The sequence below is a fragment of the Sinocyclocheilus anshuiensis genome, unplaced genomic scaffold (genome assembly GCF_001515605.1).
Source record: "Sinocyclocheilus anshuiensis isolate Anshui unplaced genomic scaffold, SAMN03320099.WGS_v1.1 scaffold1185, whole genome shotgun sequence".
Classification (NCBI taxonomy): Eukaryota; Metazoa; Chordata; class Actinopteri; order Cypriniformes; family Cyprinidae; genus Sinocyclocheilus; species Sinocyclocheilus anshuiensis.
The window spans coordinates 189873-214349 of record NW_015548278.1 but is presented as its reverse complement, the minus strand read 5'-3'; the positions used below and the strand labels follow the sequence as shown (position 1 = coordinate 214349).

General features: G+C 40.4%; 1 protein-coding gene across 8 annotated transcripts in view; it reads left to right on the top strand.

Annotated features, from left to right (window-relative positions):
* LOC107655805 (histone-lysine N-methyltransferase 2C-like) overlaps window positions 1-24477 on the top strand; it is a 181720-nt gene that overhangs the window by 146828 nt on the left and 10415 nt on the right. For 6 of the 8 annotated variants that reach the window (XM_016443383.1, XM_016443388.1, XM_016443389.1 and 3 more), the window contains 22 exons: window positions 1778-1915; window positions 5829-5861; window positions 6167-6301; window positions 6460-6610; window positions 6716-6942; window positions 7032-7105; window positions 7400-7594; window positions 10625-12499; window positions 12613-12944; window positions 13030-14741; window positions 15025-15139; window positions 15303-15369; window positions 15457-15520; window positions 15687-15919; window positions 17041-18699; window positions 19720-19920; window positions 20493-20657; window positions 20783-20912; window positions 21422-21569; window positions 21827-22005; window positions 22869-23005; window positions 23109-23328. In XM_016443383.1, the coding sequence (XP_016298869.1) occupies window positions 1778-1915; window positions 5829-5861; window positions 6167-6301; window positions 6460-6610; window positions 6716-6942; window positions 7032-7105; window positions 7400-7594; window positions 10625-12499; window positions 12613-12944; window positions 13030-14741; window positions 15025-15139; window positions 15303-15369; window positions 15457-15520; window positions 15687-15919; window positions 17041-18699; window positions 19720-19920; window positions 20493-20657; window positions 20783-20912; window positions 21422-21569; window positions 21827-22005; window positions 22869-23005; window positions 23109-23328 (8190 nt within the window). The remainder of the gene's footprint in view (window positions 1-1777; window positions 1916-5828; window positions 5862-6166; window positions 6302-6459; window positions 6611-6715; window positions 6943-7031; window positions 7106-7399; window positions 7595-10624; window positions 12500-12612; window positions 12945-13029; window positions 14742-15024; window positions 15140-15302; window positions 15370-15456; window positions 15521-15686; window positions 15920-17040; window positions 18700-19719; window positions 19921-20492; window positions 20658-20782; window positions 20913-21421; window positions 21570-21826; window positions 22006-22868; window positions 23006-23108; window positions 23329-24477) is intronic. The other 2 variants (XM_016443384.1, XM_016443385.1) reach the window with 2 other exon arrangements.

Below are 24477 nucleotides of genomic sequence, written 5' to 3'. Positions count from 1 at the left end.
TCTGTTCTGAATACTTGTAAAATTTAAAGGATTTATAAGAGCAGAATCAGAAGAAATAAATGCAGCACAGGACTTGATAACACTACCTTTGTCAAAGGTTTAGTGGTCTCTTATTTAAAATACCGAATGTTAAAATATTTTACAGATAGATAAACATAGAACATGACAGAAAATTTACAACCCAATTTATCAGTGACAGATAATTATCATTCGTAGCGTAACCTATGTGTGCAATATATATGTAAATATATACAGTGGGTACGGAAAGTATTCGGTGCAGCAGAAATTTTTTTGTAACCTTGGCCAGATCTGTGCCTTGCCACAATTCTGTCTCTGAGCTCTTCAGGCAGTTCCTTTGACCTCATGATTCTCATTTGCTCTGACATGCACTGTGAGCTGTAAGGTCTTATATAGACAGGTGTGTGGCTTTCCTAATCAAGTCCAATCAGTATAATCAAACACAGCTGGACTCAAATGAAGGTGTAGAACCATCTCAAGGATGATCAGAAGAAATGGACAGCACCTGAGTTAAATATATGAGTGTCACAGCAAAGGGTCTGAATACTTAGGACCATGTGATATTTCAGTTTTTCTTTTTTAATAAATCTGCAAAAATGTCAACAATTCTGTGTTTTTCTGTCAATATGGGGTGCTGTGTGTACATTGAGGAAAAAAAATTAACTTAAATGATTTTAGCAAATGGCTGCAATATAACAAAGAGTGAAAAATTGAAGGGGGTCTGAATACTTTCCGTACCCACTGTATATAAGGGTTTGTTTTTAAGTGCATACCAAGGTGCTTGGTTTAAAGAAATGTTTCAAGTGGAATACAACTTAAGTTGTATTGACAACATGCTATCAGAATATAATTTTGACTTATACTTCACCTTGTAAAAAACAAAAATAAATAAATGAAGTCATGTTTTATGGTTATGCATTTACAGTGGTAGTCAGGCAAAACAACAAAAATAAATGTTAAAACCTCTTTATACACTTAAAACATTACACATTAACATTTGTGTGATTAAATTTGCTTACTAACCTTACAAGTGTACATTTATAGTTACATTTTTTGTAAGAAAAAAATCATACAAGTGTTTAAACAAAAATACAAGCTACACATCTCAGCTTTTAAACCCTGTAACAGACTTGCATTGCCCCCATAGACTTTATAAATGCATGACTATAGTGTAAACAACTGATGCCACATATTCTGTTGATAGAGCTTAACCTGTTTTGAACCTGGAACAAGAACTTTACATGAAACCAGAGTAATTGTCATTGGGAAGCTCACCGCTGCATTTAGACCAAAGCACAATGGCTGACTCTTTGATTTTGATGACTATTTATTATGAGTAATCATTGCAATTGCTTGCTTTTTCATTGATCAAGCTCTCATCTATTCTAATGGGAAACGATATGCAATGATGAAAGAACATCCTTTTTTAAGAGATTTTTCACACTCAGTTGAGCAGGCAACACTAATTAGGTTCCTGTTTTTCTTGGAAAATTGAGTTAGTGGAGGGGATGAAAGAGGGAGCAAGGGAGAGAGAGCAATAAACTTTTTTCCCTTATTTTGCCATGACATGAAATAACTATCCTCACTCTCCCAGTTTTTTACTTCCTTTTCTTAGCAAATACTCAGGCACAGTAGAAAATAAATTGCTGATTTAGGCGTTTACAGAATGAGACCTGTTTTTCTGCAGAAGTTGAGTTTTTTATTCAGTAGAGGTAAGAAACTAAGTTTGAGAGCAGCTGTTTAACTTTCTCTCTCTCAGCTGGTTTGGACATTGGCACTCTGCCGGATTATCGGTCAGCTCCTCCTCAGCCTGGCCCTGCTCGAGGGTCTCGGCCACTACAGGAAGAACCTCTGGATGTAATATTGAGTCCTGAGCTGGACAAGATGGTTTCCGATGGTAAGTGTCAGTTTACTTGGCAAATGGAACTTTTATTATTTTGTCTAAAAAAAGCAATTTTGTTAAAAATTATTAAAATAATAATTATTATTTTTTCTACTACTTCACTCACAACACACCACATATGAAATGCATTCACTATATGGACAAAAATATTGGGACACACCTCTTGATTATTGAATTTAGGTGTTTCAATCAGACCCATTCCACATTCCACAGTCAACTGTAAGTGGTATTACTGGAAAGTGGACGTGTTTAGGAACAGCAGCAACAGCCACAAAGTGGAAGACCAAAGTCACAGAGTGCCGAGGCACATGGTGGTTAAAAGTCACCAACTCTCTGCTGATTCCATAGAGACCCAAGCTTCTACTGGCATTAATATCAGCGCAAAAATGCGGCATCTGCATGCAAGCCTTACATCACCAAGTATAATGCCAAGTGTCGGATTGAGTGTTGTAAAGCATGCTGCCACTGGACTCTGGATCAATGGAAACATGTTCTGTGGAGTGACAAGTCGCACTTCTCTCTTTGGCAAACTGATGGGTGAGCCTGGGTTTTAGCGGATGCCAGGAGAATGTTACCTGCCTGACTGAATTGTTTCAGCTGTACAGGAGAAGTCAGAAGAGCTTTATTGCCAAGTATGTTTACACACACAAGAAATTTGTCTTGGCAACAGGTGCTTCCAGTGCAAAAGAAAAAACAGACATAGTGCAAACATACATGATAGTGCAGACATACATAGGAATTAAACAGTAGAGATGAAATATAAAACTAATGTAAGAAAACAGAAAATTAAATAATGCAATATAATACAGAAGTAGAAATCTAGAGGGAAAAAAAACATAATTGTTTTAATGAATGTACAGGTGTTATTTACAAGTGTACAGTTTATGTAGTTTACAAATTTACAATTTTCAGATGCCATGTATAAATAATTTGTCAGTTATAATAGATAATGTATAGTTATGAAAGTTTTAATTGTTCAGTCTGAATATACCCTGTGGGGGGAAAAAAACTGTTCTTGTCCTTGTCTTATTCTGGTGGTCGGTGCTTTGTAGCGCCGACCAGATGGCAACAGTTGAAAGAGAGAGTGGGCTGGGTGTGAGGGGTCCAAAGTGATTTTCAGGAAGTACAACCTCTGCTGGGCCTTTTTAGCAGTGGAGTCTATGTGAGTGTCCCACTTCAGGTCCTGAGAGATGATGGTGCCCAGGAACCTGAATTACTCTACTGCAGCCACAGTGCTGTCCATGATGGTTAGTGGGGGAGTGCAGGGGGGGTTCCTCCTGAAGTCCACTGTTTTGAGTGTGCTCCCGGCAGCCAGCTCTTTAACCTCCTGTCTGTAAGCAGAGTCGTCTCCATTGTGTATGAGGCCGATGATGGTAGTGTCATCTTCAGATTTCAGGAGCTTCACATAGGGGTCTTTTGCAGTGTGTTTGTTCGTATACAGGGATAAGAGCAGTGGGGAGAGCACACATCCCTGAGGGGCATCCAGGACTCGTGAGAGTCCTGGATGTGAGTTTACCCAGCCTCACTAGCTGATACCTGTCTGTCAGGAAGCTAGTGATCCATGGACAGATTGGGGTGGGCACAGAAAGCTGGGTCTGTTTGTCTGAGAGAAGGTCAGGCATGATGGTATTGGTGGCCGAACTGAAGTCTACAAACAAGATCCTTGCGTAAGTCCCAGGTCAAGATGGATCAAGTTGTTGCAAAATATAATGCAGTCCCATGTTGACTGCATCATCCACAGACCTGTTTGCTCTGTATGCAAACTGAAGAGGATCCAGCAAGGGTCCAGTGATGTTTTTCAGATAAGCCAACACCAGTCTCTCAAACGACTTCATGACCACAGACGTGAGAGCGACAGGTCTGTAGTCATTAAGTCCAGTGATTTTGGGTTTTTTGGCGACCGGAATAATAGTGGAACATTTGAAGCAGCAGGGAACTTCACACAGCTCCAGAGATCTGTTGAAGGTCTGTGTAAAGAATGGGGCCAGTTGGTCAGTGCACATTTTTAAACAGGCAGGTGAAACACCATCTAGGCCTGAAGCTTTTTTAGTCTTCTGTTTTCTGAAGGCCTGGTTCACGTCCTGTACACAGACCTTAAGCGCAGGTTGAATGGTAGGAGAGGGAGAGGGGGTAGGTGTGTGTGAAGTGCAGATCAGAGAGGGTGGAGGGGTGAGATAGGGTTTTTTTTTTTCAAACCGGCAGTAAAACACATTCAGATCATCAGCCAGTTGTTGATTCTCCACAGACTGTGAGGGTGGTGTCTTGTACTTGATGTTCCTCAGACCAGTCCATACTGACGCCGGGTCATAGGCTGAAAACTTTTTTTTTTTTTCAGCTTTTCGGAGTAGCTTTTTTTTAGCCACTCTGATCTCCTTTGTTAGTCTGTTTCTGGCCTGGTTATGCAAGATTTTATCCCCACTTCTGTAAGCATCCTCTTTGACATGACAAATCTGTTTGAGTTTCCCAGTAAACCATGGTTTATCATTATTGAATGATAGGAATGTCCTGGTAGGAATGCACACGTCCTCACAGAAACTGATATATGAAGTTACAGTATCTGTGATCTCATCCAGATTGGTGGCTGCAGCTTCATAAACACTACAATTAGTGCAGTCGAAGCAGGCTTGTAAATCCCGCTCTGCTTCATTAGTACATCTTTTAACAGTCCTATATACCGGTTTAGCTGATTTCAGCTTGTGCCTGTAGGTCGGTATAAGATGAACTAGACTGCCCATGGGACAGAGTGATATGCATCCTTTCTTGTGGTGTAACAGTGATCCAATATATTACTGTCTCTGGTGGGACATGTAATGTGCTGTCTGTATTTTGGCAGTTCACAGGAAAGATTTGCTTTGTTAAAATCTACAAGAATGATTAAAAGAGAGTCTGGGTACCTTTGCTCCATTTCAGTTATTTGTTCATCCAGCTGTTGAAGCGCACATGCGTCTGGAGGACAATCGCAAGAATGAAAGAGGAAAGAGGAAAACTCCTGTGGCGAGTTGAAAGGTTTACAGTTTATGAAGAGTGCCTCTAAATTAAAATACCATATTTTTTCAGCACTTTTACATCTGAACACCAACTTTCGTTGATGAAGAAACACAATCCACCACCTCTCGTTTTCCCTGTTAACTCCGCAATGCGATCCACTCTGAACAGCTGGAAGCCCGGCCAATGCAGCGCATTGTCTGGAATGGCTTCACTCAGACAGGTTTCAGTGCAGCACAATGCAGCCAAGTTTGAAAAGTCCTTGTTGATGCGGGTGAGAAGTTGTTGTTCATCCATTTTGTTAAGAAGGGAACGAACATTCACAAGATGAATGCTTGGGATTGCAGTTCGAATGCACCTCCGACTAGAATGTCCAACAAAACGTCTGAATAATCAAAGACCAGAAAAATATTGTCCGGGTTGTGTTGCTTAATGTTAAGGAGTTTGTCTCTGGTAAAACTTACAGAAGAAAAATGACTAAATACAGAACGGGGGGAGTGTCTATGTACTTAAAATGCAATGTCAGTAAAGTCCCTGTTGGTGTAATGGTCCCAATACTTTTGTCCACTTAGTGTGTGTTATCCTTGCTTATAAAGTATGTTACATTTGCGTTACAGTTTTAGCACAGGTATCTGATAATTTTGATATCTGGCCTAATCTGTATTTAATTATGAATATTTCTTGTTTCTGCCTTAGCAAACAAGTGATTTTACTTTAGCAGCTTTTCCACCTTGTCAGTTGTGATTATTGTTTGCAAACTTAAATGTAATAACTGAAAAATTGTTTGGCATTTTGCACTTGAAAAAAATGGTATTTGGTGACAACTTCAGTCTTTTAATATTTTCAGTTACTATGCTGTAATATTTGATCTTCTGGATGTTGGATTTTGTTAAATGGCCTAGTTATATTTCCTTTTTTACAGGGGCTATTCTTAGCAAGTTCTACAAAATTCCAGGTTTGTTACTTTCTAAAATATTTTGACAATCTGCAACAGAGCAGATGTTTTAAATATTTTATTTTCCTAATTTTCTGAATTTTTTTGTCTCCCATTTAGAAAAGTGGATAATATGCCTTTTTAGATATCTCAGAATAAGTTTATATTTATGCAATGTTAAAAATGCATTGTTTCATGAAAATTCAGTGCATCAATTGTAACTTTTTAACAATATTCATTGTACGTGTTATGCATTAATTTCTTTGTTGGGAGTTGGTAAAAAGTCTTTATAAATGAAAATCCTTCATTCTATTCATTCGATTTAGAACTGGAGAGTAAAGATGTGGAAGACTTATTCACTGCAGTGCTCAGTCCAAATGCCAGCCAGCCGCCTCAACTTCCACATCCACCCAACACTGCCCCCAATGCCTCAGGTACAGCAATGTCTCTCCAGAACCCAGGTATCAAGTTGACTGCAATCTCCTCATATATCTCCTCATATTAACAGTCAAGTAAACCACACAGATGTGGTGGTGTTGTGTGCTTGTAACTTCAGTGTCGCATGTAAAATGTAATGCTCATTTTAAAAGTGCATGTTTCTCCATGGTCTCATTTGCAGGAGATGTTGGTGGAATGTTCCCTCGCATGCCTATGATGAATGGCCTGATGGGTCCAAAAACTGTGATTCCTCCAAACCCTGTGATTCCTGGAGCTGGAGTGTCTGGCACATTCTCTTCCATTCACCGCATGCCTTTTCCAGAAAATGTGAGGTGAGTGAATTCAGATTCTGAGTAACACAGATTAGTACTTTCATTTCTGTTTTAAAAATCTATATAGTTTCAGTGAAACTTAATGGCTTAATGTGTTCACTACAGGGAGAAGAAATTCAGCCAGATAGGGGGTGATGTGATTGGTCCCTGGGCTTCCCCTATTCCTGTTCCTGGATCTTGCCCTCCACCAGAGGTGGAGACTGACACCATGTCCAATGCTCAGAGGAGCACGTTAAAGTGGGAGAAGGAAGAAACTCTTGGTGAAATGGCCACTGTGGCTCCTGTTCTTTACACCAATATGAACTTCCCAAACCTTCAAGATGATTTTCCAGGTGAATGGATTGTCCTAAATCACTACAAATAGAATTACACACTTGAAATGGAGGCAAGTTAGAGACCAACCATCTGACTTTTTTCACAGATTGGGCAACTAGAGTGAAGCAAATTGCAAAGTTATGGAGGAAAGCTAGTTCTCAGGAAAGGGCGCCTTATGTGGTAAGAGACTCTGTTAAGCCTCATAAATGCTAAAATTGGATGTGTTTATATTAGGGCTGCACGATTAATCGCATGCGATATTTAACGCGCATCTTGTCAGTAAAGACGGTTCTGTAATCAGCGGTAAATCTCCATCACCTGCGGGCTTTCACATTGAGCAGCATTAACTACACAGAGCCGTTGTTCACTGACGAGTTGCGCAAAACCACGTTCATATTCGCGCGATTTTTTGCGCAGCTCAGTTTATATACATATATGAAGATTTTTACTTCTTTCTTGGCTCTGACCCACTAGCAAAAGGCTAGAGACAACAGAGCAGCCCTTCGTATAAACAGAGTTCAGTTGTCTAATGACACAATGAAAATACAGCAACAGCAGCAGCCAGCTGATCCCTTTGATCCCAGCATTTCCATGGACACAGAGCTGCTCTTCAAGGACCCACTCAAGCACAAGGAGTCTGAGCATGAACAAGAGTGGAAGTTCAGACAGGTGATTGGCAGCCCAAGGGATATTTCATTGCAAGTGCTAGACTGTGAGAGTGTGTTATTCAAAACAGAGTGTCTCAACCTCTGATCAAAGCTTTCACCTTTAAAAAATGGGTTGATCAGCACAATATAATCTTTAATCAGAATTAGTTTGTTTTTTAAATAGCTTTTTGACTTCAGTTGAAACTAGGCCTTTGTTAGAGGATGTGAATTCAAATGGATGTGATCAGTAATTGCTCTAGTTTTGTTAATTTGTCAGAATGAAATGCAATATGCCTTGGCTGGGCATATGACAAAGCTTTGCATCGAAATAACAAGTAGAAGTCAGTGATGCTTTAAAGAATTAAATGGTAAATAAATAAAAATGTTTACATTTCATTATGTACATGCATGTCAGTGGTCATTGTAACATTATTTTCAGTTTTCCGAAGTCGTCTTACATAATTTTACATTCAGTTTTTCTTTGTCATTATAAACTGCAGTCTAAGATTTGCTTAAGAAACCAGGAAAATGTCCCAAAAAAGCAAAGTCAACAAATAAACATTAAGTATTAAACATTAAAGAGATAGTTCACCCAAAAATTAAAATTACCCCATGATTTACTCACCCTCAAGCCATCCTAGGTGTATATGACATTCTTCTTTCAGACAAATACAATCAGAGTTATATTAAATAATGTCCAGGCTAATCCATGCTTTATAATGGGAGTGGATGGGAGCCCAAAATTTGAAGTCCAAAAAATTGCACCCATCCATTATAAAAGAAGTCCACACGGCTCCGTGGGGTTGATAAAGGCTTTCTGAAGCGACGCGATGCATTTGTGTAAGAAAAATATCCATATTTACAACTTTATAAATCATAATCTCTAGCTTCCGCTAATGGTCGAACGCACGTTCACGAGAGAGTGGCGTCCAGCGGATGACGTAGGACGTAGGCAAACGCGGTGACGAATGCGGAAGTGACAAACACGGAAGTGACGAACGTGGAAGCGCAGAGGAGAGAGCAAAACAAAACAAATAGGGCTGAAATGATTAGTCGACATTATCGAAAAAAAGTGTCCAAAAAAATTGTTGGCAAATGTTTTTGTTGTCGACTAGTCATTTGATCGCATATGACTTAATGTAAGACTCTGCAATAACGCAGGTTGACCAGTGTGGTGCTGTAGCTCAAGACTGTAATTCAGCCCTCCTGGATGCAATTCAAGAGAAGAAGACACAGCGCTTCAGTTTAGAGCAAATGGAGCAGAACTGAACCTGAAGCTGCTGAGCGGCGTCTGGATGAATATGTAAACATATGCAGCACGCTTTTCTCTCAAAAACAAAATAAACACATCAAAAACTGACAGTGGTGTGAAAGCAGCAGTTAAAAACGCATCTGATTACAGCGATGTGGATGTTTGCACGAGCTCTGCAGTTCGGTACTCCAGTAAAGTCCAGTCACATCACGTGTGTTTATATTGTACTTTATGCAATAGATAGCCTTAAATCAAGCTGCTTTACAGTATTAAACATGAAAAACCAGAGTCAGTGTCGCTTTCAGTTAGAATTACAACTTGATTTTCTGTTATAAATCAGCTCTCCAGTGTGGGGTTAGCTACTGATAAAATATTTTTATTAGTGGGAAAAAAATATTATTTCATTAAAGTGATAGCTTGGTTTGCAGAGATCAAAACTTGATCTAGCTCAGGACTGTTTTGATTATCATAACCCTATGATGTATTTTAAGAGAGATTATGTTGTGAATAAAATAGTTTATCCAAAAATAAAACATCTTATGACTTACCTTTATTTTGTTGACTTACTATCAGGCAGAATGATGTCATTCAGTTAATTTTTTCATATGGCTAACTAAATGGTGAATGAGAGAGTTTCTCAGTCATCTCATTTTGTGCCAAATATATTTATTTGTACAAATTAATTGTATAATAATTTTAATTAAACGATATGATTTTCAAAAGCTGAAGTGATTGCCTTTATTTATTTATTTAGAATATGTATAACTCAATATTTTAACTAATTGCAAAAGCTGGATAATCAAAGTCTGTTGATCAGTGAAATAATTGACGATTAGTCGATTAATTGTACTAATAATGGTTAGATTAATTGATTATCAAAATAATCATTTGTTGCAGCCGTAGTCACGAATTAGTAGTACAAAACGAGGATTTGTAAAGAAAAATGTTGGAGGATTTCGATATAAGCCAAGAGGACACTGGTTTTCCTTTGCTGTAAACAAAACTTATTTCTCGCGAGACTAGCACTTGCATGACTAGCACTCGTGAGACTTCTCACCGGAGCTTATGCTATGCCTACGTCTTACGTCATCCCCTGGATGCCACTCTCTTGTGAACGTGCGTACGACAGTTAGCGGAAGCTAGAGATACGTACGACAGCGGAAGTTAGAGATTAAGGTTTATAAAGTTGTAAATATGGATATTTTTCTTACACAAACACATCGCATCGCTTCAGAAGGCCTTTATTAACCCCCCGGAGCCATGTGGACCTCTTTTATAATGGATCGGTGCCATTTTTTGGACTTAAAATTTTGGGCTACCATCCACTAAAAATCGATGCGTTTCAAAAAGGCGGGATGAAAAACAAAATAATGTGTTTTTTTAACTTTAAACCGCATAAACACATTTCATTACACCAAATACACAAAATAATGTTCTTTTTAGCAGCATCATATGACCCCTTTAATATAACTCCGATTGTATTCGTCAGAAAGAAGAATGTCATATACACCTAGGATGGCTTTGAGGGTGAGCAAATCATGTTGTAATTTTCATTTTTGGGTGAACTATCCCTTTAAGTAGTTGCAGGCTGTTTTGAGAGGATAATTTCTTAGAATCCCAGGTTGAGGTACAGTTCTGGCACACATCTGCCAAGGCCCAGTACCGATAAATATGGTATGAAAGTGTTTAGTAGAAACAAAAAATAATAATTTGGCCACAAAAATGTAATCAATACTGCTTTCTTATTTTAGGTGATGTGGCTTAATTAACTAGTATCTATTTTTGTTTTGTTCATGGCAGCAAATGAGACAAATGAGCAAACAACAGGCAAAAATTGAAGCCACGCAAAAGTTAGAACAGGTGAAAAATGAGCAGCAGCAACTTCAGAAACAGCAGCAACAACAACAGCAATTCAGTGGAGACAACTCTAAAAGTGGTAATCAGAGTCCAATGACAACTCAGCCCACCAGTGAAGGTAATGCTTCTCCTTTGCAAACGTTAACCCCCAAGGATAGCTTTACAATGACTCAGATTCCTGGAACTGCAACATCGGTTGCATCAACAGATGATGTATTTGTGCGTCCTCAACTGCCACCCCCTTCATCCACAGCAAAGACCCCTACCCAGGATACTCAGTACCCACAGGGTCCCTCATCTCAGCCTCAGTCTTCTCAAATGTTTTCACCTGAATCATCTGGATCCCGTCCTTCTTCTCCATGGGATCCATATAGCAAAATGGTGGGAACCCCCAGGCCACCCCCATCTGAGTCAAGCACGCCTCGCAGAAGTTCTGTGTCTGACATGCAAGAAAGGAGTCGGCCCTCACCAGCCCATGAATCCTTTGGGTCTCCAACATCCGCCAGCACTGACCCATATGCAAAGCCTCCAGACACACCTCGACCATCGGACCTGTTTGTGAAACCTATGTGTCCACCTAGACCAGGACCATTATCTGAGCAACAAGGAAGACATTTTATCAGTAATGTCACACCTGGAGACAGTTTTTCCAGACCAGGCCTAAGATCGGAAGCATACCAGCGCATGGCCCATAGCCGCATGGTTCTTTCTGACCCATACTCTAGGCCACTGTTAACACCTATTCCAGGGAGTAATGAGTCAGGATCTGTAACAGTGTTCAAAGCACCCATGCTTCCTTCCCAGTTACAGCAAAACTCATTCAGTGCAGGGCAGCAAGGCATGAGAAGGGGGTCATCTGACACTTTATCCCAAGTTCAACACTCTGACCCCTATTCACATCAGCCTCTTACACCTCATCCATCAATGGGAGATGGTTTCAGTAATGAGGGCAGAATGATGCGTCCAGGGCAAGGGAGTCCTTTTGCCCAACCCTTGCCCATGAGCAGACACCCTCAACGAGATACGTATTCACAGGCACCATCTACACCTAGACCAGACTACCTTCAGCAAATGCCTGATCCATATGCTCAGCCTCCTGGTACTCCAAGACCACATGATCCATATGCCCAGATGCCTGGTACCCCAAGACCACACTCTGATCCATATACATTGCCATCATCCACATCTAGAAATGCAACAATTGATCAGTTTTCTCAGTCACAACCTAATAGTCGCAGACAATCTCCGTCTCATGCTATCGATCCATATGCTCAGATGCCAGGAACTCCAAGACCTTCTTCCGGAGAGAGATACCCTAAATCTCCAAGTAGTCAGAGAACCACAGATCCCTTCTCACAGCCTTCTAGAACTCCTAGGCCAGTCAAAAATGAAGCTTATGATCAACCACCAGGAACACCAAGACCAGTTCTTACTGACCCATATTCTCAACCCCCTGGAACTCCATGTCCAGGAGCTGACCCAGAAGCCTTCCCCAGACCAAATCCCAGAGTAAACTTCATGTCCCACCAAACAGATCCGCTTAGCCTTCAAGCACAAAGAATGCAGGACCCATTTGCTCGTCCCTATGCTCCTGATTCTCAAACCCCAAAACATCCTGGGATTTCAGATGAAAGTCTCTCTCTACAACAGACCAACACTAACCAGACACCTACTCATGATCCATTTGAACAAGCTCCTCTAACCCCATGTTCACAAACAGGGGAAAGACATGATGTTCCAGTAAACACAGGCATCCCATCAGATACACATAACACAATGCAACCACCACTTAAAGAGACTGAAGAGAAAATTAAACAGGTTTGAAAACATATTGTGTTGTTCAGTTAGAGAACTTTACCCTTTTCCTTTAATCTCTGCTCTATTTTTAATGGCATGTTATTGATTGTATACTGTTATTGCTCTTTTTTTAGCGCCAAAGACTACGGCAGTTAATTCTCAAACAGCAGCAGCAGAAAAGTGCAATCAGACTGGAAAAGGGTCTCCAGGAGGCAACTTCTGCTGCTGCACCTGGGACTCCAAGGCATTGGTCACATGATGATTCTGGACCTCAGAATGATATTTTTGGTAGACCTCCACCTCCATATCCAGGTACTATGAGACCTGCACCAATTCATGCTGGACAAAGATTTCCTGGAACTTTCCTTACCGATCAGCGTGGGCCCATGCCTGATGAACCCCACTGCTCCCGACTACCATTCCCCAGGGATCTAAACAACACTGGCATGAGTCAGCAAGGACAAAGGTAATTGTCTTTCCTTCATTAATTGTACTGTCAAACTAGTAATTAATTCTGTTTTTAAGTTCTCTTAAAACCAAATTCCTTACAGATTTGGATTTCCTCCTGGAGCTCCAAGCCAGGAACATTTCCTCAGGCCCCCTCACCAGATACAAGGTGGACCAATGGTTGACAATATTCCACCACATATGAGACAACCTGTTGATGTTGTTAGGTCAATAGGCAGTAATCATCAAATGGGCCTACCCCAGCATTTTCCACCATGTGGCCTTCCAATGCAACAGCATAATATAATGGGTCAACCATTTATTGAACTTTGTCACAGGGCTCCAGAGAACAGGGTCAGACTATCTTTTGGTCCACCTAATGCTTTGGACCATCCTAATCATTCCCAGAGACCCTCTCATGGCTTCATGGTAGGCCAAAATATGGCCTTTACAGGAAATCAAGGTCCCAGAATTATGGACCCAATGCTGGGCCAGTCACAACGAGGATCAGTCAATCAGTTACAGACCTCAGCTACTATGGATAATCTGCATCACCATACAAATGCAGCACAACAGCAGACCCCCCTGGCAGCACCACTTAGCCATTCATTCAGTGGTGATTCAGTTACTCGTGCCAAATCTGCAATACTTCCTGTCACAACCCCTGGTCCAACAGAGGAAATCCCATTGCCTTGTAGTGGTGTTGAGAAGCTAGAAACACATGACTCTGCTGTGAAGGACCTCGATGATGTGGAGGTCAAAGACTTGGTTGATGAAGACCTGGACAACCTGAACCTTGATGCAGATGATGGCAAAGATTTAGACTTAGAAACAAATGATCTTCATCTTGATGATCTTCTGAAATCTGGAAAGTTTGATCTTATAGCTTATGCAGATCCTGAGCTGAACCTTGAGGACAAAAAATATATGTTTAATGAAGAGCTGGAGCTGAGTGGTCACATAGAAGATGACCATGGGGATACCTCAGACCTTCAGAAAGCCTTGTCTGAAAAAAGAAATGCCAGATGTGGAGGTATGTCCTCAGCTCAACCTAAATCAGAAGGCATAAAGGGTCCTAGTGATGTCAAACATGAAAAGAGTATGTCAAAAGAGGTCCAGGATCATTCTCAGTCTGAAACCATAAAAACTGAGGGCCAAGGTCTTGGAACCTCAGTGGATGGGCATCGGCCTATGAGAAGTAAAAGTGGTCAAGATGATGTCTCTAGTCTTTTTGAGGAATCTTGTGCAGATGTGCATACTGGATCTGTTTCAGTGCTGTCAAGTCTGTTGATCAAGGAAAAACTAGAGGACTCCATAATTTCTCCTATGCCGGGTGACCCCAATGGCCAGACTAATCTTGGCTCAAACATGAGTATGGTTATGCTTCAAGGACAACCCCAAGAACACAGGATAAACCCTGGAGTAACAATGGGGCACAGGACAGATCCAGCTCTAACCCAAGGGGCACTTTTAGGTAACGCAAATTTGATGCAATCTGGCAACCAGCAGGTACCACTTCAAGGGTTTGGACCTTCACAAGGACAAGTGGATCTAAACCTGCCTATGATTGGTGGTCAGTATCCGGTTCCCCATCATGTAAACCCCCAAACTCAACAGGGCATGTTCAATAGTGGGGCTACAGGGCAACAAGGGTCTCAAGCACAACAGAGTCAACAGAACAGGTCTCTTCTGTTAGATGAACAGCCCCTTCTTCTTCAAGATCTGCTGGATCAAGAGAGGCAGGAGCAACAACAGCAAAGGCAGATGCAGGCCATGATTCGGCAACGGTCTAGTGACCCTTTTTTCCCTAACATTGGTAAGCCTAACCTCCACTTTGACTAATTGATAATTGAGGCTGTTGTACCTGTACATTGTCAATCTAATAGTTTAAACCTGACTTGATTCTATACTATCAACAGCTCAGATTTTACAATTCTGTTTTTAGTGTTATTGAATATAATTTTTGTACAATTATTTAATGTAAGCTTTTTTTTTTAAGCTTCAGAATCTCAAGTACTTAAAAAAATACTTGAAATGTGAATATAACTGGGATGTACAAATCACAATCCTGTAATTTATGTGGTGATTTATTTACTCAGTAGACTTTGATGCCATTACTGACCCAATCATGAAGGCAAAGATGGTGGCTCTGAAGGGGATCAACAAAGTGATGGTACAGAACAGTATGGGTATGACACCCATGGTTATGAACAGGTAAACACTTTATATGTAAACTGGCAGCAACTGCAGTAGTACAAGAAGCTGTTTATTACCCTGACTGGCCTAATTCTTTACTTGCATCTGAACACGGCCACATGCGATATTCAGTGGTTCATTTCTTTGTATTGAATACTCTCCATGCTTTCTTTTGTGGCAGAATGCAACAGATTCCAGGATCACATGGCCCAGATACAGCTGGTTTTTCGCAACATTTTTTTGGACCAGTATGTTCACAGGTTTATTTAGTCTTATGACCTTTTCTCTCCAGCATTAAACCTGTTCTAATGGCATATACAATAATTTCCTTTTAGGATGGAAAGTTGCCCCCACAGATTGCGAGACCCAATCCCCCTAATTTTGGACCAGGATTTGTCAGTAAGTTTATTATTATTATTATTATTATTAATATTAATATTATTATTCTGTATTTACCAAAGAGTTGTTTATCAGTAAATGTTATTTTGTCATTGTAATCATTGTAAAAGTAAATCATTTGAGGCTGGACATCCCATAAATCTCACATATTTTTTTCATTTTCCAGATGATTCTCAGAAAAAACAATATGAGGAGTGGCTTCAGGAAACTCAACAGCTTCTTCAAATGCAGCAGAAGTTTTTGGAGGACCAGATTGGGGCCCACAGAAAATCTAAAAAGGCCCTCTCTGCAAAACAGCGCACTGCGAAAAAAGCTGGACGGGAGTTCCCAGAGGAGGACGCAGAACAGCTGAAGCATGTGACTGAACAGCAAAGTGTGGTTCAAAAGCAATTGGAACAGGTAATATAGTTATTTAAAGAAGCATAACTTTTTTTTTTTTGCTTTTTTTTTTAATCCATTTGTCAGTTGAGTTGGGAGCAGTTCACTTAGGGGGAAACCAATCAACTTTTGATTCTATTTTAAGAGCTACATCTTGCACACATGCCACTCAAAGTAGACAAACTCTCAGTAAGACAAACTGTCATTGCACAGTAAAAAGACCATGCCTTTATTAAAGCAGGAACTTGTGTGTCGATTTCCATTACGTATTTAGTCAGAGAAGGTGAGGCACAAATTTAGCAGGTTGTAAGCCAGTCAGAAACTGACTCTCCCACAGAAAGGTCAGGGCTGACTATTGAGAGGCAATGATGCATAGATTTAGAGTATGCTGTGTCGATATTGCTACTACCAAAAGCTTTTTTCAGACTTATTTTGAAATATCCCTTCAAAATGATTTATTAATTTACTATTTATTAAACATGAATTAAACGGTTTTAAAATTTCTATTAATTTGTCAATTTAAATGTTATTTAATTCTTTTTTTTTTATTACTAAATTGATAACGTATTCCTTCATTTTATTTTCAGTGTCACTCCTAGTCTTTCATAGAAAATACTGCAGGACTAATCCCTTGTTTTTATTTTTTTAAATTGACAATGGTGTTTAGTTCATATCACATCTATGAATGAACCATGATTTGCTGCTTGCTGTTGTTTATTGATAGCAGATGATGTAAGGGGGAGGAATATACTCATTCTCGATATTATTTTTTTTAACAAATTTGTGTGTGCCTCTGTAAACATGATTATCAATATTTTTGATATATTCTTTTAATATTTCTTAGTGTTCTGAAATCATCTCCAATTCATATCCCTTAATGGTCATTGACCCCCTGATAAAGAACTTATAGAGACCTATGCCTAACATGATTTGCCCTTTAATTATTACTATTTTTTTTAACTTCTGTGACTTTTTTTGTTAATGGAGTGGAATGTAGGGCCTCAGAGGAACTCAGTTCCTGATTTATTCAATGACATTATCACTATCTACCTGTTATTTGGTCAACATTTTTCAGAATAATATAATATAAACAGCATTTTGTCTCTTGTTCACACTTATTTCTCTCTCCATTTCTCATTTAGATACGGAAGCAACAGAAAGAACATGCTGAGCTCATTGAGGAATATCGTGTTAAGCAGCAACAACAGCAAGAGCGCCTCCAACCTGGTATGATGGGTCCAATGAAGGCCATGCCAGGAATCCAAGGACAGGGCCCTGGAATGATGCCTGTTGGACCCCCAATGGGCCAGCCTATGATGGGTTCTATGTTGCCCATGCAACAACCTCACTTTGGTAAGCCTACTCACATGCCCAATGTGCCAGGTTGGCATCCAGGTGCCACTGGACCAATGGGTGGACCCAGGATGCCACCTCACCTGCCCCCTCAAATGCCACTTCCTAACCCCACCCAGCCTCTCCAGGCACCGCCAACTCCCCCTATGGTTCCAGGAGGTAAACCTGGGCAGCCTGGCCCTGTAGCTGGAGGTAATGGTGGAGGATCCAGTAGTAGTGCCCCTCATGTGAAGTTTGATGATAATAATCCATTTAGTGAAGGCTTCCAGGAGCGGGAGCGTCGAGAGCGCCTTCGAGAGCAGCAGGAGAAACAGCGGGTGCAGCTCATGCAGGAGGTGGAGAGACAAAGGGCATTGCAGAGGCTAGAGCTGGAGCAGCAGGGCTTGGGGCTCGGCCCCAACAAGAGTGGGGGCGGTCTTGCCCAGATGCCCTTCTTCAATTCTGACCTGTCACAGGAATTCATGCAGACACCCGGGCCTCAACAGCAGTTGGGCCCAGTGTTCCCTCTGCAAGGAAATATGCCATTAGACTTTGTGGGTCCAGGTCCAACCTTTTTGCAAGGTGGCGAGCGAAGGCCTATGCCGGGGAATGGCTCCTTTGGCCCAGATATGGGTCCTAATTTTCAACCTAAGAACCCCATGATGCATGGTTTCTCCCCAGGTCAGCCACGTGCAGCTGGGTTTGGAGGGCATGGAATGCCACCCCACAGTGGAGGGGAAGCTTCCTCATTTGGTTTGGATTCCACAACCCCTTTACCTCCTAATTTTCCTGGGTCAGGACAGTCCCTCATTCAGCTCTACTCCAACATCATCCCTGAGGAGAAGGGCAAAAAGAAAAGGAGTAGAAAGAAGAAGCTGGATGATGATGCAGATTCAGTCAAAACTCCTTCTACACCTCATTCTGACATAACTGCCCCACTTACACCGTGTGTATCAGACACATCTTCCACCCCAACACGTAGTGTTGCCATTATGGGAGACCAGGACACTTCAGAGTTTTCCAACCCCGTAAGTTCTATGACTGGCCTGCCACCATCCTCAGAGCTGGAGAACCCACTCTCTGGAGGTACTCCACTACGGCGACAGTCCAGCGTGGGCTCGGAGGGAGGCCTCCTCCATGAAATCAAGCTGGAAAAGTTAGAAGCCAGTGTGTGCCAGAAGGCTGAGGGAGAGGCAGTGACAGGCCATAGTGCAGGAGGAGCCAGTATAGTAAAGACAGAAGAGGGCAATGAGATAATCTCCCCCACTCCACCATCCCAGAGTCCAGCTCAGAGCACCAAAGTGGAAACTGGGAATGAGCTACTCAAACACCTTCTAAAGAACAAGAGCACCCCTCCTCCTTCCTCAACACCTCTCTTACATCAGATGTCCAAGGACAGTATACGGTCAGAGGATGAGGGGCTGACAGACTGCAAAGGCTCTTTAAGACTGGACAGCGCAGATTCTTCAGTAAGAGCTTTATGGTTACCTCCCTACACAACCGGCTAAATACATGTAGCTAAAAATCATAATCTTGAACATGTAAACACTTCTGTAAATGTGGAGAAGAAATGGCATAAAACAACCCTCTACAATGCAAATAAATTACTTGCATATGCGACTAAATTTTCATGCTGGGCAACTAAATAATGTATAATATTAGCCATTGGCTAATAAATTGTTAGTTTCACTCACCAGTGTGAGAGTTAGAGGCTAATATATATAGCACAGATATACAGTATTTTCACTCACCAAACACTGACTGAGCTCTGTCAAGCGATCCGTAAAGTGCACTTTTTCAGTTCATCTGAATGATATCATATTAGAATGATTTCTGTAAGATCGTGTGACACTGAAGACTTTGCCCCTCTACATTAGACAGGCTCAAACACTTGCTGTTTTTAAATCTAGCCTAAAAACTCATTTTTATAGTCTGGCATTTGACGCTACATGAGAGCTGCTTTCTTCTATTGTTTTTATGGTGTTTTATTGTCTTTTTTTGTGTTGTTGACTGTTTGTAATCACTGATATTTTTATTCTCTTATGTGTGTACAGCACTTTGACAATCACTTGTTGTTTTAAAAAAAAGTGCTTTATAAATAAACTTTGACTTTGACTTGACTTGACAAATTTGTGTTATGACATAGGTATTACAAAGAGATGGTGATTTATGAGGACATTTTGAGTGTCCCCATATTTCAAAAGGCTTATAAATCATTCAGTGATTTAGTGAAATTAGTTTTTTTGAAAATCTAAAAATGCAGAAAGTTTCCTGTAAGGGGTAGGTTTAGGTGTAGGGCAATGTCCCCACAATTCACAAAAACAAACCTGTGTGTGTGTGTGTGTGTGTGTGTGTGTGTGAGATGTCAAAAAATTAGCATTTTGCAAAGCACAGAATTGTGAAATTGTGAAGGTAGATTTGATTGATGTTTATTAGCTTGTCCTGGTCTGTCTTTTCTTGGAGCTGAAAGAGTTGTTTATTGTCTATAGAGTGGCTTAAACAGCCATTTGACAGGCAAACCAGATTTGGAGCCTTCTGTGCCAGAGCAATGCAAAAGAAAACAGCGCAACAAGCGGACACCAAAGAATGGGACTGAGAAACCGCTGTCACGCTGGAAGAAGAGGAAGAAGGATGATGAAGAGAGAAAGGCGGTATACGCCAATGACACACTGATGACTCAGCTCAAGCAGGTAAACACCCACTCTCAAGATCAACTTATGTTAAGGATCTTCTGTGACAGATATAACCAAAAATAAACAGTGCATAATTATGATCGTTATGAAGTGCTAGACTTAAATAGACTTAAATCTATACGACCTAGACCAGGGGTGGCGAACTCCGGTCCTGGAGAGCCGCCGTCCTGCAGAGCTCAGCTCCAACCCTAATAAAATCTCACCTGCCTGTAGCTTCCTAGTAACCCTTCAGACCTTGATTAGCTTGTTCAGGTGTGTTTGATTAGGGTTGAAGCAAAACTCTGCAGGGCTGCGGCTGTCCAGGACCGACGTTCGCCACCCCTGATCTAGACATATACATTTAATGTCTAAACTTACTTATTATTATGGTCATCCCTGGAAAGTAGATTAATTAGAGTTTATGCACTGTAGAGCACTAATGTTCTTTCTCAACTTGGCTTACGACTGAAACCGGCAAATTAGCTAGTGAGATGCTGGTATTGGTTGCAGACAGCATCATATGCATGTTTGTACAATACTGTTGTTGTTTTTTTACTCAAATCATGTGTCCTCCATTTTCATCCTTACAGCATCTGTCTATGCTTCCCCTGATGGAGCCTTTGATTGGGGTAAACTTTGCACATTTCCCCCCGTATGGCAGTGGGCAGCTGAATGGAGAGAACAGGCTCTCTGGATCTTTTGGAAGTGCATCACTGAATGGAGTATCTGATTACTACTCACAACTCATCTATAAGGTTTGGCTCTTACGTCCTTCACTTCCTACTATACTGAGGCTATGTTGTGTAGACATGGTGAATTTGCAGATTTATTTACTTTAACAAAGTTGTGTGGTTTTTTTTTTGCTTGTTTGGTCTTGTAGCAGAACAATCTTAGCAATCCTCCAACGCCTCCTGCCTCACTTCCCCCCACACCGCCACCTGTAGCCAAGCAGAAGTTGTTGAATGGTTTTGCCACGGCGGAAGAACTGACCAGGAAGGCAGAAGTTATGCGTAAGCATGAGTGTATATACTGCCTGAAATAATTTATGCACATTTTATAATATAAATTCTTGGTAAGTTTAGTAAGTTGAATATTTGTTTGGTATGTTTTTAATGGCAATGTCAATTTCAATCATATTGTTTTAAAACAGATTTAGACAGAATAGACAATAAAATAGCTTTCATGAAGGTAACCATGGGGAGGCCTATAGGCTTGTCCAGAAATTTCTGAAGGTTAAGCACATCCTTTCACTGGATTAAAATAAGTAAACCCATGCACATACACATTAGAGAACAACACTGAAAAATTCAGTTTCATAAGCATACAAAACCATGCATACAAAGTCTTGGTTTAGACCTTAACTGTAAAATGCTTATTATAGTTCATCATAGATAAGAAAATATGAAATGTTTTAAATCATAGATGTAATTTGTTATATTATAGTGTAGGTATTTTCTTATATATTATAATTATACATTAGCTATTTTAAAAATCCCATTTGTTTGTGATTATGTCTCAGTTTCTAAAAGCTTGGGTCAGAAGCAGCTCACTACTCAATTCAAAGCTGAAGATGACCTGTTGGGACACACCATCACTCAGGGCCCAAAGACTGTTGATGTTCCTGCTTCACTTCCCACTCCACCCCACAACAATCAGGAGGAACTTCGGTAGGTTTTCAGGGCTTTTTACACATTGTTTAGTCTGTAGCCAAATGTTTGGCCAATAACAAAGCCATATAGTTTATTCTGGCCTAGAACCCCACCTACCTTTTAAATAAGCATTTATGCTCAAGCACATCTAGTTGCAATATGCATCAGATCACTGGTCCAAAGGTGAGCTGTCTGACCCTGAGACTACCCATTGTTGACTATAAAGTCTTGGTTTAGGTTAGTATGTATATAATGGTTCTGTGTGTCTTTAATAGGGGTCAGGAGCATTGTGTCGACAGGGACACTCCAGACAGTTACGTCCCATCATCCTCTCCTGAAAGTGTTGTTGGCATGGAAATCAGCCGTTATCCAGATCTCTCTAGAGTTAAAGAGGAGCCGCCATCCCCTGCTCTCTCTCCAGTCATCCCCATAATTTGCAGCGCCAGTGGTAAAGGTAATCTGAAGAGACTAAGAAAGACTAATAAAAACCTAGTAAGCTACCTGCTGAGATAGCATTTTAAGACATTGTGCGTGCACATTTATGCGAAAGCTGTTTTAGAATAATGATGGAGTAAGCAAAAATAAAAGATAATGGGGTGACACTTATATAATGTGCTGACATCTGTCTTCTGTATCTTCTGTATGGCAATACTTAAATTAAAAATGATGTATAAATAGAATACTCTTCATTTAAAGTTGTTGGTCATATCTATAGAAACACTATATATTAGGTTAATTGAAAAACATGTCTATATACAGATATTTAAATATTTTGAGAGCGTAGGAAGACCGGCTTGATTACCTCAGTCATGGTGCTTCATGGGAGTGGGTGGAGCTAAAGATTTATTTTGGTGCTCTTTGCTCATGGTGACTATCTGATTGATGGGATATTCTGTACAGGATCGTGGGCAATGCAGTTTTTCACCACAAATTTCGTGATTAAACAAGTTTATTTTAAAAATAAGCTGAATTAATAAAAAACAGATGGGTTCAACAAAAGTATATACAATCGATTAACAACCTCAAAGCTCACAACAGGTGTCTTTAAAGGTTTATCAATTGTTGTTAAAAATGTATTTCCCTACGGAGAAAATGAATAGAGTTTTTACTTCCAGAACCTGATTGTTGTGCTCTATTATGCTGCATCCTAAGATACCTGGATAACAACCATGCTAATGTTTTGTACAACAGCATAGTTGTTTGTGTAATATTGCATGAATATTCAATGCAGTAAAATATTGTTTTAAAAAGTTAAGTCTGATTTGATATTGTGTGTGCTGTGTGTTGGTATGAGCAACCTTCTTGTTTTGCCTCTAGGTTCTGAAGCCAGGAAGTGGGAAGTCAAGACAGAGCCACCAAGCAGTTTCTTTGCATCGCAGTTTGAACATCTCTCTGCATGCTCACAAACTGACCTGGTATCTGTATCTGTTACCCTGAACCCAGTGGCAGCACAAGTGAGTGTCTGCAATTTTATTATCCATTCTGTAGCAGTAATGACTTGTTCAAAGCAAGAATGATTACATCTCACCTCTGTCCATATGTCTGCTTGTGTCCCAGAACATTCAAGGAGTTGTGTCAGCACTGGCAAACATGCTTTGTGTGTCCATACCAGTGAATTTTGAGGTGATGCGCTCTCCAGACCCAGAGCACCGCAGCTCAATAGACATGTTGAGTGGACTTAAGGTCCCCCCTCAAACTGCCCTGTTCCACCAACAACCTGGTATGAGGTTCCACATACCACCAGGTGCCCCACTATCACACCAGACATTCAGCGAGGGTGAGTATATGTAAAACAAGACAGGCACTCATTTCACCCACATCAACAGACAGGCTTCTAGATGCAAACAAATGCAGTTATTGATTTTGACTGTTAGTATCTCAGGGCTGCATTTTGCAGAAACATCTTGAAGTACTTAATGCTTAAGTACTTAAATGTCACAAATGGTTTAGAGACCCTCAGTTTTGAGGTGCTATCTGTTGGTTTAAAGTTCATGTGTATTTTTAAATCAGACCACAAAGCCAACAGATACTTTTTGGTTGCTTGAAGTTCTCAAGTTCTCTGTTGTGAATTTCAAATACATTTTAAAGACAGAAGTGAACTATAAATGCAATTCATTGTGATTGACTGGTGTACGACACACCCTTGCAGCCCCCGCGGTTATTCATCAGGACATTCTAAAAGGCATTCACAAATCACACTGTACGTGTTTTTGCATTGAAAAACGCAAGACGAGGCAGTGGAATTTGGAAAAAAATACATGGTCTCTTTTTGAAAAAAAACGTTTAAACTTCTTTTGACTTGAGTGCCACACTTTTAGGACGCCTTGTCATGTTTGAGACACTGCAAAAAGACGCGAGATACGAGTGCAAAGGTAGTGCACTTAAGTGTAAAACTCTTAACGTGGCTTAATGTTCTAAACAACAACCAGGGAAATCTATTTTCTCTCACATTTCACTTAATATAAGCAGTGTACTTGTATGGCATGGTAATCGCAGTGGATATTTTTACGCTTAACATGGCTTATAAAAATCATTAAGGCAGTGATATTAAAAGATCAAACTCTGCAGGATAGCCTAGAATATGAATGCAACACGCAAAGTTTTACATTAAGCGTTTACCTCCCTATGTAAAAGGTGGTGACATGCAGTTATGTTAAAGAGCTATTTCTACCTGTTCTTACCCCTACATTTAGTTTTGTTGGTGTAATATAATGATAACAGTTTAAATAAATAAAATGAATTTAGAAGTTACCACATGAAGCACATTTTTAGATTATCATTATGCTTTACGTGGCTTACTGCATTAACACATTAAAAGACCAAATTCAGTATAGCTACACCTTGATGATGCAAACTGTTTTTGTGCCCTTGTCCACTGCTGCGCTTCTCTGACAATGACCTATTTCAAATGGCAAACGCTTTAGCG